Genomic DNA, 13,116 nt, shown 5'->3' on the forward strand with positions numbered 1-13,116 from the left:
TCGTAATATTAGTAATAAGTAATAATATAAACTAATATTACCTACGTGTACCGACTAGTGTATATATATATATATATATATATATATACATACACACACATATATATTGCAGACTATATATGTATATATAGTCTGCATAAAGACTATTTATTGGAGCATTCAAAGATTGACATCAAAAGGAAGGACTGTGATGAAAAATATTTTCAATTATCAAAACATGCCTTAGAATAATCAACAGAAATGCTGCATAAATTAAAAAGATCACCAGGGTACAAGCTGTAATGTGGGATATAATGTGCCATGGGTTTGAGAAGAAAGACCCACATTGCAGTGGAGATACCCCATCTACCAGTTTTAACCTTTGTTAACTAGTCTCACAGGTTAAAGAAAGAAAGAAATATAAACAGAGAATAAATAAGTAAAATAATAATAAATAAGGAGAGTGAGATGTGGGTGCTCAAGCCCACAACATTCTACATCTATATCACCCTTCACTGCCTGCAGACACTTGTCAAAGAAATATAAAATGAAATAAAAACGAAAAAAGGTCTTACCACTGGAGGTAAGCAACGCAACCCCTATTAGCAAACACTGGCATTCCAGCCCCCATTATAGTAGTAAAATCCTAAATTAATAAGTTAATTATGGTACAGTAGACAAATTACACTAGTATAAAAGTGTAAAAAACCCAAACAAGCTATCTAAACTAGTATAACTCCCAACCCCCACTGTAACTACTAATTTTCAGACTTTATCTACCCTTTATAAGAACTTTTATATTATGTGCAATAATGGTGTTCATACATGTATGAAAATAGTGCCAAGTTGTTTATATGGCCTTATTAAAAACTAAAATATTTCAAGCAAAATTTTTTAAATTCTTATTTCTTTATATTTATGTAATACATACTTGCATTTAACAGAAACCATTTTAATAATATCATTTAACGTATTTTTATTAAATCCATTAAATATAAATTTTTGCCTAAATATTTCAACATTGATTTTTTACAAATTTTTCAGAATCTGAGAAATTGTGAAGTAATAATACTTATAAAAGAAAAATATGGCATATTACTATTAAGGTATTGCCATATATTGGAATAGAAAAAATGTTCTTCCATGAAAAATATTTATATTAATATTGTTATTATTTTAATTTCTACATCTAAATAATGTGCCTTTACAAAGAAATATGATTTTTTCCATTTCTAATTCTACCAGATAAATAATGTTAATCAAGTTATTTATCTCAGGATTAGTTATACTAATTAAATCATCTATATATCCATAGGTTAAAAAAAAATTTCTGTATTTATATCACTTGGAATAAACTTATTTTCATAAAAATAAAGATATCAATTTGCTATACAAGTAGAACACTTAGCTCCCATTGGAGTTCCTATCACCTGATTATTGAAAAAAATTATAAATACAGAAACTTACTATATCTTTTACATTTTTGGAGGTAAAATTTCTTTTTTCACGCACTATGGAAGGACTACAGCATTGTTCTAACAATGAATTTAAATCTTTCCATGGAATTGACATATGTATATATAGTGGTAAAATCAAATGTTTGAATAGCTCTCACTTGTTCACAGTTACTTAAATATGCTAAAATGGGTTGATTATCTTTTACTATCCAAAAAAGTATGTTTACTGTTTTTACTATTTATATTTTTAATTCTATCAAATAAAAGACTAAGTAATTTACTTAATAAAGTGGCCAGTTGCTTGATAATTGTTTTTCACTGAACTGGAAATAAATCTAAATTTAATCAGAGATTTATGCAGTTTAGGAATAGCATACAGGAAAGTTATATCTAAAAATGAATTTGGTTTAGAATATAGTTTTTATATATCTTAATGAAATTATTAATTACTGTAGTCTTAGATTGGTTATAATGTTTAAATGCTTTAGATCCCTTTTTAAGAATTTCACATAATAGTTTATCTTTTACAATTTCTAAGTTACCAGTAATAATATGTACATTCACAAAGTAAATTATTTAATTGATCTACATTCAAATTAGTTAAAAAATACTTATCTATATACTACTAAAACTCTGAGATTGTTTGTCTGTAATTAAATACAAAAATACACTTAAAAGTACAACATGTAGATTATCTTTAACTGCAGTAATTTTAAGTACAGCACCTGCAAAGCCCAAACTCCTTCTTCATGAACACGTAATGTAGCTATGCATCTCTGTTGACCAATAGACCAGAGTCTGATTGTTCCATCAGAGCTTCCTGAAAGAACCTGAAACATAATTTTGATTGTAACAATTACAACTTGTCAAATAATACTGGACTTAAAAAATTATATAACATGCAAATTTTCAATTGTTGCACCTCCCTTCATTCCAATTTTACAAAATCATTAGACAAAAAGCCAAATAAAAGTTATTTATTAAAGCCTAAGGAAATGTTACAGTAACAATTAACATTTGACTACCATATAATTTCTATATTTTACAATTACAAAAACTTCACTTTTGTTGTTTGTCACAGTAGCAAAATTGCACATTGCTTGTTTCAAATTTAACATTTGTGGATTTTATTGTTTGAAAGAAATTGTTGCCAGCACAAGTCTCATATGATCTAAGATTGGTTTTCATCAATATCAGTTTGGAAAAGACTTTCTCCTCTAACAATGACAATAACCAAAGTTAACAGAATTTTTCATTGTGACAAATGATTTGTGAAACAATAATGCTGATCAGTTCTTGTATATGTATTCCAGTATACTTTTGCAAGTAATTTTAATCACCCTCAGAAAAATATTTCATCAACATATAGGAACCACTGAATTTGTTAAAGGTTTATCTAGATGGAAGGGACTAATTCAGTTTCAAAATATTCCATGAAAAGATTGCACAGTATTGGTGACAGTGGATTTCCCATAGCCATTCCATATTTTTGTCTAAAATACTGTTTTCTTTGTGGCCAAACAAAATAAGTAATTTTGAAAGTGTTTTCAACACCTTAATCAACTTCACCCAACTATCAAATTTAAAATTGAATGGGAAAAGGATGACCAACTTCCTTTCTTGGATGTTTTGATAACCAAAAAGCATCACAGAACCAGTCCTCTCAGTATACCACAAACTGACAAATTCTTTAAGTTATGTTCACTTATTTTCATGTCACAGGTCAAAACATCTATTATTTCATCATTTTTTTAGAGCATATAGAATATGGCACCTGACAACACTTGAACGTCGAATTAAAAATATCTTTTCTATTTTCAAAGAACTACATTTTCCACAACATTTCATTACAAATTGCCAACTCAAAGCAAGAAAAACCTTGTTCCATGAAGATAAAGAAAGATCAACCAAATAATAATGTGAAACCACTTTATATTGGCTACAACACTAACATTGAACACTTGAGAAAATATTAAGAAAGAATAACTTTCGAATCATATACAAATATCCAAACACCATTAAGAATAACCTAACTTCAAACAAAAAAAACACACCTGAAGATAAAAAACAAGGCATTTATATTATACCATGCCAATCCTGTGAGAAAGGTTATGTAGTTGAAACTGGAAAAAGTGTTGACACAAGAGTTTCTGAACATAAAATATAAAATATGGAAACCAAAACAGTGCCATTTTTCTTCATGTGATTGGAAATTAACAAGAATTTTATACAAAACAGATAACTACATAAAAAGAAGAATCGTCAAAAGTTCCTTAATCAAAAGCCTGCCTAATTTAAACACTTCCCAAGGTCATTTTAAACTTAACTTCCTGACCTCCTGTGTTCTGAAAGGAATTCCAAGATTAGGGGTCACATAGGCATTTGTTGACCAGTTTTTTCCTGTCATAAGACAATGTGAGACTGAAGAGGACGAAACTAGTTTCTTTAATATCAGACTTTTGACAGTTTGTTCCATTTACCATGGTTTTCAATAATTCGTATACTTGATATTGTGTTTTTCTATTATTATTTCTACATATATTCTTTAAACTATCATCATGTTTCTATCATCATACCTTTGGCCTCAGAGGTCTTCCACATAGAGTCATTTTCTCAATTTTGCTTAAAACAACTTCAGTCATACTGGCACAACTTGTGTCCATTAGCAGCACAAATCCAAGTAATTGTGTGAAGTATAGATGAGTAAAATCAAGTATAGAAAACATTCAAAACTTTGTGCAGAGAACTATCATTCTCTAGCTTATAAGTCTTGCAATTTATAAGTAACTAGATAAAGAATGCAGTGTTAAAAAAATGTAATAATGTATTCCCTTTGTCTTATGACAACTATATGTATAATCATTCTCGGGTGTTTGTAATAGTTGTGTAAACACTATAACAAATGTTGTTGTTGTTCCAAATTGCTTATATAAATAGTGTTCCGAAACAAAGAGTAATATAGAAAAAAACACTTAAAACGATAGCTTATTGTAGAAAATACACCAAATCATATCAAAAAGAAATGAAACATTAGTTATATAGAGAATACAAGGAAAACTCACAAAATGAATGTTAGCCATGAGGAATATGGAAAATCACAAATGCTAATAAAAAAACATGTTAAGCCATGCACAAGACACATAAAAGATACATAGGTTGAGAAAACACACAAAATATCTGACAGCAGTCAACATAAGTCTGGATCTTGATGGAAAACAATTGAATCAGCTCATTCTGAAAGTCCTTACCTACAAAATGCTTATACCTTTTTTATTTTTGGTGTGGTAATTCTTCTAAGGGGTTTTCATGACAGGATCAAACCCAATCAAATATTCAAATTATTTCACAAAAGGTCCACTGTTTCAAAACTCCACCATGAGCAATATTTTCAGTTGTTGAATGTATAACTTGCCAATACTCCATCTCATTTAAACAGTTGCAGATTTTCTCTGTCAATGTTTTGTTTACTTTCAATTGAAACTGAAACTTCTTCAGATGATCAGTTGACTTTATGTTAAGTTTTACACTAAACATACAGGCAACTATTTCCAGTTCTTTGTTCATTTGTTGACAGTGAAACTTTAATAAATGTGCTCAAAATTTTGCAGAAAAAACAAAACACTGAACCCATCATATTGGTACAACTTCTCCATTTACAAGTCAATGTCTGTAATAATATTCAATAAATTTCCTTCATTATTGTCTTTTAGAGAGTCAAATGTCTACAGCTGTACTAGATCCAACAACTGTCACACATTTGTATCAGTTATTATCCATTTTGTCGGATTGCACAAATCAAACAAACCCTCATTTTCACTTTCTCTATTTTTCTTCTAAAGAACTGTGTATGTCATGTTTGGTTTCTCCAGTATGTATGAGTTGTGAAGTGGGAAGTTACTAATAGTGTTTTCACTACTATTAGCAGCAATTTTCAATTTCTTTTAATGTGTAAAATTTCAAAAACTTAAAAAGCACCTCTTTTGCTTTTCTAAATGTGCTTTTTTTGTTCTTTATCAACACTTAACACCACAGATGTTGACTTCCTTTATTCTTCTTTAAGTTCAAAGTTTAAATACTTTGAGTTATCACTATTTTATTCACTATCTTTTACTTTTTACAAACGAAATATAATTTTATAACAACATTTTTTACTCTTCACACTTCCCAAAGATGAGCATTTCTATTGTACATAGAAGAAAACTGATTGCTTTGCCACTGATCTACCACTGGCTACTTGCAGCAGACTTGCTAATGGTGGTGAACACAAAAAAAAATGATTTTATAAATGTAGTGGCTTTGGTAAATTACTTTATCTGACAATGCAGGCCCTGCTATAAAGGTTTGGAGAATAGCATTTCAAAACATGCAACATACATGAAACAAAACCAGTCTGTTTTTGTTAAATTCCCTGTGTTATCCTTCAATTTCTGAAGTATCATTTTCTAAGGTTTTTCAAAAAATATATTGCATATTCAGACAATACAATTAACTATAAGATTTCTTATTTCAACAGTATCAATCAACCTAAGTATTGATTTTCAAATTCATGAAAATAGGACAAGGATATTACAAGTTATAAATTTTGAATAATCAGAATCAAGTACATCATTATAACTATCACTAAAGTGAAATATTTACCTGAGTTCCATCCCTATTTACAAGGAGAGCTTTAACATTGTCTGAATGTCCCTTAAGTTTCATCAGTTTCTGGCATGTCCTTGGATCCCACAGTCGGAGGACTTTCTCTGTTGACCCAGAAACAATAACTGTCCCAGCTGGGTTCATTGCTAAACTATAAATGCTGTCTTTGTTTCCAACTAATGATGAGGCTTTCATTAAGAAAATGTATTATTAATTCATTTTGAAAATCAAAAAAAATATATATAAACAAACACCAGAGCAAAATTAAGTAAGAAAATAAAAATAAAACTGTACAACAAGTCTTTCAGTGCACACAAAAAAACAGTGCTTTCATAATACATAAAAATGGGGGGAAGCTGGGAGTTTAAAATCCATCCAAAAGAAACAGCCAATAATAAAAATTCTTGGAAGTCAGATAAAAGATAGTTAAAATAAATTACCACTTTTTAAGTTCAAAATACATGATTCAAGACTAAGTTCTTTGTTGTGACATAATTAAAATCTATTGGTGGCACATATTTGATAATTATGACAAAGTATGTTGGTGATTGACAATTAAACGTTGATATTTAGCTAGTAGCTTAAATTCACCTAGTTGTATTACCTTCAAGATAAAAACTGTCCCTACTTATGCATATGTGTCATCATAATGTTGTTAATTAATAAGCAGTTTGTAATAAGTTAAGAAAAACAAAGGCAACACAGCAACAAAGTGATTAAAGGCTACTAAGCTAATCGGGCAATCATAGTTTCAATGATTAATTATTAAAAAGCCTAAAGAGCTAATATTAGTCTGCTATTTACACTCAGACGTGTTTATCCTTTTTCATACCAGAGGTGTGTCATTGATATCCCAATTTTATTTTCCTTCTCACAGTGGAAATACTTAAGTAAATTGCATCAAATATAGTAAAAATTACTAAATAGTATCTAGTTTCAGCATAAAAAAATTCACATAACTTGATTTAGCTTATTATATTTTATGTTGTGAAATTTCCTAAATTTTATTATGAGACACTATTCTAACAGAAAAAAATTTTCATTTATGAATTTAAATTTTTTAATATATTTCAAAGGTTTCATTTTATATATCCATTCAGTTTCAAATTGATTGATATTTATTAACAAATTTATTTTGATACTTTGCCACTATATTTGGATATATATATCATAAAAAAAACCCACAGAAACATAGAAGTGACCTTGGACCTGACTTTTCGAAAATGCATCAGGTCAGACAAGGTAATAATATTTATGCTAACAGTATTATTGGTCAAATCTAAGTATATTTAGTAAATATACATTCTTTTCAATAGATTACAATATCCTTTATTTATGTGAATTGTTTGAATGATAAATTTAACAATAATATTCAATAAATATAGATTTGAGTCACATTTGAGTCACTGGTATACTCTGCTGTTGCAAACAGTACTCCCTAAAACTAATTAGACTTGTCTGATATCTTATCACACAAGAAAATTTCCATAGTTTCAAACAAATATAATTTAACATATTCGAGAATGAGAAGAACAGGTAAAGAAACTGTAAAAAAATTTCCAGAGCTATGATTTGTTTCTAAATATTTTAAACTTGCCATTAAATGTTTTGTTCTTTCTGCATGAGGTAGGTCTTGTCACTTGCCCATAAAACTATAAATTACTTCTCACACCACTTTATTGATTCTACATTGATGTAAATTGTTTACAATATGCTCTATCCAATGATAATTCAACTTTTCCTCTAGCTTTTTTGAAAGCTGAGATTCATTAGTAGTTGTTCAGATTACATGCTGAAAGTTCTTAAAACAGTGTGAATGAGAGGTTGTATTAATAAAATAACCAAAAGGAAAATAACATGAGAAATAAAATTATATTCTCAAAGGATGATAGTTTATCAGCAAATATAAACCTACACTTTGGGATAAGCAGAAAAATTCTAAGAAAATCAGTGAGTTGTTTACATGTGAGACTCCTTGGAGCTGTGCAGAAACTCAAGTTTAAAAACGTTTTTAATTTTCTCTGCAAAGTACACTAAACTCATTTTACAACATACTAAATATCAATTCTAAAATATTTTGTTGGAAAAAATTATCAATATATAGTTGGAATCTTTATATTTATTTAAATCTGATATACAGGTGTGCACTTGACATCTGAAAGGTACTCACTGATCCTGACAAGGTTTAATTCCAGAAGAAATGTCTCTAAAAAGTTATATACAACATTAGTACTACATATACAAGTGAGCATGTTTAATGTAATCCTTTTGTAATTAAGGTCAAGCAAAATTGCTTGAACACATTTTATACAAATATGTGATAGACACAACAAAATGAAGCAATTCCAAAAAATAAAGCTTTAAAATTCTATCTTTTACATTGATTTCACTATATTTTTACTTACTTGTCACTGTATTATTAGATGCTGTAAGAGCAGTTAAGGTATTGACATCCCACAGGAATATAGCTCGATCAAGTCCAGCAGAGGCAACTTGTTCCCTGTCTTTTGCATATGCCAAAGCTTTGACATAGTCCTACAAGGAATAAAATAGTGTAAAACCTAACAAACATTTTTATCATTTTCCATAACCTTGTAAAAACTTCAAGCCCAAAAAATAAATATTATAGCATTACATAAAAAACTAAAAAAATTTTCATTCTTCCCTGATACAAATATGCATCAAAACCAAACACAATGAAACTACTACTCTTACTTTCATAATGATGTTTTATATTTGGGTAATGATTCTCCTAAAAAATAAAAAAATTACTTCAGAAAATCAGACAATTCAAAATGAAAACGTTTATAGAATTAACTTTCATTAGTATATCTCATTTTAATTTTTTTCATATACTTTTTTAAACTTTCTTCTTATAAAATGTATCTTTTTTAAGTGAAGTTACTTTTTATTCAAATCACTACGTTAGAAACTTAATCTTCTTTCTTCAACAAATTTTTACTTTTCTTTATCAGAAAAATTCTAAAAAATATGAAACTTTGAGCAGACTAAAGACACAACGTAATTCCATGAAATCTTGGTTTGAAAGAACAAGATGGCATCCTAACACTTTAAAATGGCTGAGAAAACCATGAGGGAGACATTCTGAGCTTTCAATTGGTTATTCACATGTCGTATATTGAAGTAAGTGTACATAAGGGACTGTTTCAAAAAATGGAAAGAGGTGAGCAAGGCCACTGTGTTTGTTCAGTACATGAGTGATATCTCAGCAAATAGAAAAGATATAAGGTTCATATTTTATATTCTAGCTTGTCAATATTGGAAATTTGAGTTCCTAATTCATACGAACCTATAGTCTTAGTATTTTGACCTCACAAACATCAAATTTGAACCAGTGCTGCAGTCAACATACCACATGACACACAAAATCAATGTTTAGCTATGTTTTCATAATATTTACTTTTAAATTAAGGAATTGAATAATGTATAACACTAAAATTTGAATTATAATCTACAGTTTGATACCAAACTTACTGATATAAATTTATGAAATAGAAGTTCAATAAAATTTTGAATGAAAGTTATCAAACTCGATGACATGGCCTTTAACCTGTGACCCGTCTGGAAAGGGTTAATGAGCCACCATACGGTGATATAAAATGTTTCATGTTGGGCCAAATATGGCCTAATGGCTAGAGAACTGAAGTGTGAATCTAAGAATGGTTTGAATCATGTTGCCACAAAATCTCGCTCCTCACTTTGGGGCCATGGGTGCTTTATAAGAGTAATGCTCAAATCCGAAGAGTAGGTGCTGTTGACTAGCTGCCCTCCTTCTAGTCTATCAATACCAAATTATGGATGGCTAGTGCAGATAGACCTTGTATAGCTTTCTGAGAATATCCTAAACACAGTGTTTTAAAATTCTGTGTATGTGTGTAATTTCTTTCACCTTGTGTTGCATCACCAGGTGGGAAAAACATTGAAGAACCATAAAGAACTTATTTCTCCACACTTAATGTTAGAAAATAAGATTTTGGTTCATGTACTCATCATTGTATTATTTCACCATGTTAAATTTTTTCAATTCTAATACTGTTTTTAATTGAGTTGAGAGTTAACTACTAATAGTTAGACACCAAAAAACAAATAAAACCATTACCTTGTGAGTCCTTAGAGTTGACATACAAAATCCTTTATGGGCATTCCAAACCTTCACTGTGGTATCACTTGAAGCAGATATCACTGTAAAGGAAAATAGGTTTACTCCTCGTCATTTTAAGCTTGGTAAATTAATTACATGCTGTTTCATAATTCAATTTAATTTTAGACATTCACAAACTTTAAAAATTATTGCCAATAAATATAAATGAAAATATGAGACTGACTTATGCTAAACAAATGATTATATGTTTAAAATCATACATACATACATACATAATTAATACATTCCAATTATCAGACAGTTTTTGTTAATTTATTTCTCTGATTGGTTTTAATTGATTACCTGTCCATCTCACTGACTTATTTATTCACTATGTTCTGTTAATAACTTCTATTAATTTCAAACAACTACATTTAGTGACATTAGGTTCTTTGTAGGGTATGCCAAAATCATGCAAAATATATAGTAACTTATTGTTTATTTTCTTAAAAGGAAAAAATGTTTTATTACTTCAAAAAAATAATTACTTACAGTTTTTTCCGCCACAACACAAAACAATGTCATTGGTCCAGTCTGTATGATGTTCCATAGACTGGAGATAAGGATCCTAAAATAATAGAACTGTTACTAGAAAGTAATGTTTTCATGAAAGTAAAAAAAAAAATAAAACACCAAAATTTGAATATTCCCATTGATTATGCAAAATCTAATACTAATAACACAGCACAAAAACAAAATGATCTGAACATATCCATAAATTTCTCTTTTTTTATGTACATATTTTGATTAAAAAAAAGTGAAAAATATCTAAATGTACTTGTATTTTTCTAAACAAAAAACAATAAATTTTTGATGCATTCAATCCAGTGTAAAGTTTACAAAATCTTTATCAATTATAATCATATGCATTAGTGCATTCCTAGTTCTAAAAATGGAAGATCACGAAATATATCATTCTCAGAGTTGCCTTTGATATTGTACATGTTTCATGATATAGAAATAAAAGCAGAGTATTGTATACACTTTACCTTTGCATTTTTAACATTCCAAATTCGAATAATTGAGTCCCGTCCAGCAGAATAGAGCCGATTCAATAAAGGATCAAACTGAAGAGAGTTCACTCCTGATCTATGATATTTTTCAACTTCATCACGAATCACATAAGAAACCTAGTTAAGAAAACAAGAACTATTTGAAGACTCACAGAGCTGTCCATTTTAAACACACACACACACTTAAATATCTTTGACAAGTGATAGATAACATAAAGGAATGGTAAAGCTTATAGTTAATTTGACCACAATCACTTGGAGTAATGATTTTTGCAACAGTATACATTATTCATTAGGTTTATTTAATAACACTGTTCAAGAAATAATTTGGTAAAAAATTTTGGGTGTTATATATTTATTGCCATAAATACATACTAGCAATACACTTTCTAAAGTGTAGCCTTAAATATCATCTCTTGAATTATTTCACAACAGCCTTTCCTTTCTTGCATACTTCTAAAAGCTTTTGTCATACTTTTTTTTAGCTAACTTCTCATGGGAAAAGTAATAGACACACACACACACACATGGAAAATTAGTTTGTGGTCAAGACTTTGAGTAATTTGGTAGCTTAATTATCAGACATATTTATGTCTTATAACTACAAGAGTTAAACCAAAGTCACTAACCATACATCAATAAGACACTGAAACCTAACAAATGTGGAAGCAGTGATTTCTTTTCTCAAGATCTAAGGAAGATTAAAGACATACAGACTAACATTTGTTAGTAATAAAACTCTAAAATATATTTTATCAAAACATTTTATACAAAGTTTAACCAAAACTGGAATTTACTCCACAACAGTTAGCACAGAATCTCTCAAAAAAGGAAAACAACAAAACAAAACTTGCCCTTGCTTGTGTCTTCAACTATGCACTAATGACAACTCAATTTTATTCATAATTTTTGTTTGTTTACATATTGAATTTCATGTAAAGCTATTAGTCTGCCCTAATATTGAATTGAACACCAATAACCATCAACATTTGGGTTCTTTTTTCCATACATACTGTTACATATCAGAATTCCGAATAGTCCGAAACCGAGTTAACTGATAATTTAAATTTAGTAGTTAAATTGTCCTTTGGATTTATCATTTAAATATATGCCAATATATAGTCAGTTTGTAATATTTGCCAACAAGATTGATACACACTGCCTTCGTTTTTAACACAAATACGTTTTAATATACATACAACAATACAATTTACAGTAACATTATTGCAAATAGTTATAACAAACAAAGATTTATAAACAAAAGTTTCACAAACTTACAAACAATATAGTCTTTTTAGTTTGGAACTTCCTTGATATCTTATCAAGGGTTTACAATGAGCGAGTTGATGAAAGTATGATTCGCTAGGAAGCTAGCTAGCTTTGTCTCCTTGGCCACACATGCTGTTTTCCACCGTTGAAGTTAGGTAATGTTTTTGCAAAAATACTAATGTCCAATGAGAATCCACTGAAGTTAAACGATTTATAATGTTCGAAATTTGTAAATATTCCTGGTCAAATATCTTAAGGTTTCTGATTGATAAGCATTATAAAATCACAATTATTGTTTTCGAAGTTTATAACACCCTGATTATAATGAACTACTAATAGACACTCAATTTTGGCACAGCACGTTGGTTGTATTTATAGGCATGGGAAGGTTTTCTAGAAAATTCAGCTTACATAACAATATTTGTTAAAGTGTTTACGTATATAGATATATTGTTGATTCTTACTCTCGAGAATCTCCTACAATTGTGGAGAATAGGCAGGAGTTTCGCAATACAAATCTGGCACTGTAAGCTATGCATGTTTTTAAATATAAACTTAATCTAAACAATATTAATATTAAAATAAATACATAACA

The 13,116-nt window shown here is 29.0% G+C and overlaps 1 protein-coding gene across 1 annotated transcript in view; it reads right to left on the minus strand.

The window, feature by feature from the left end:
- LOC106469946 (WD repeat-containing protein 48-like) overlaps positions 1–11,904 on the minus strand; it is a 53,404-nt gene extending 41,500 nt beyond the window's left edge. Inside the window, exons 1-7 of the mRNA XM_022399339.1 lie at positions 11,882–11,904; positions 11,229–11,369; positions 10,732–10,807; positions 10,198–10,280; positions 8,483–8,612; positions 6,075–6,265; positions 2,162–2,266 (exon numbers count right to left, since the gene is read on the minus strand). Coding sequence (XP_022255047.1) covers positions 2,162–2,266; positions 6,075–6,265; positions 8,483–8,612; positions 10,198–10,280; positions 10,732–10,807; positions 11,229–11,369; positions 11,882–11,884 — 729 coding nt within the window. The 5' untranslated portion in view covers positions 11,885–11,904. The remainder of the gene's footprint in view (positions 1–2,161; positions 2,267–6,074; positions 6,266–8,482; positions 8,613–10,197; positions 10,281–10,731; positions 10,808–11,228; positions 11,370–11,881) is intronic.
- Positions 11,905–13,116: the final 1,212 nt, after the last annotated feature.

Source organism: Limulus polyphemus, unplaced genomic scaffold (genome assembly GCF_000517525.1).
Source record: "Limulus polyphemus unplaced genomic scaffold, Limulus_polyphemus-2.1.2 Scaffold100, whole genome shotgun sequence".
NCBI classification, from domain to species: domain Eukaryota; kingdom Metazoa; phylum Arthropoda; class Merostomata; order Xiphosura; family Limulidae; genus Limulus; species Limulus polyphemus.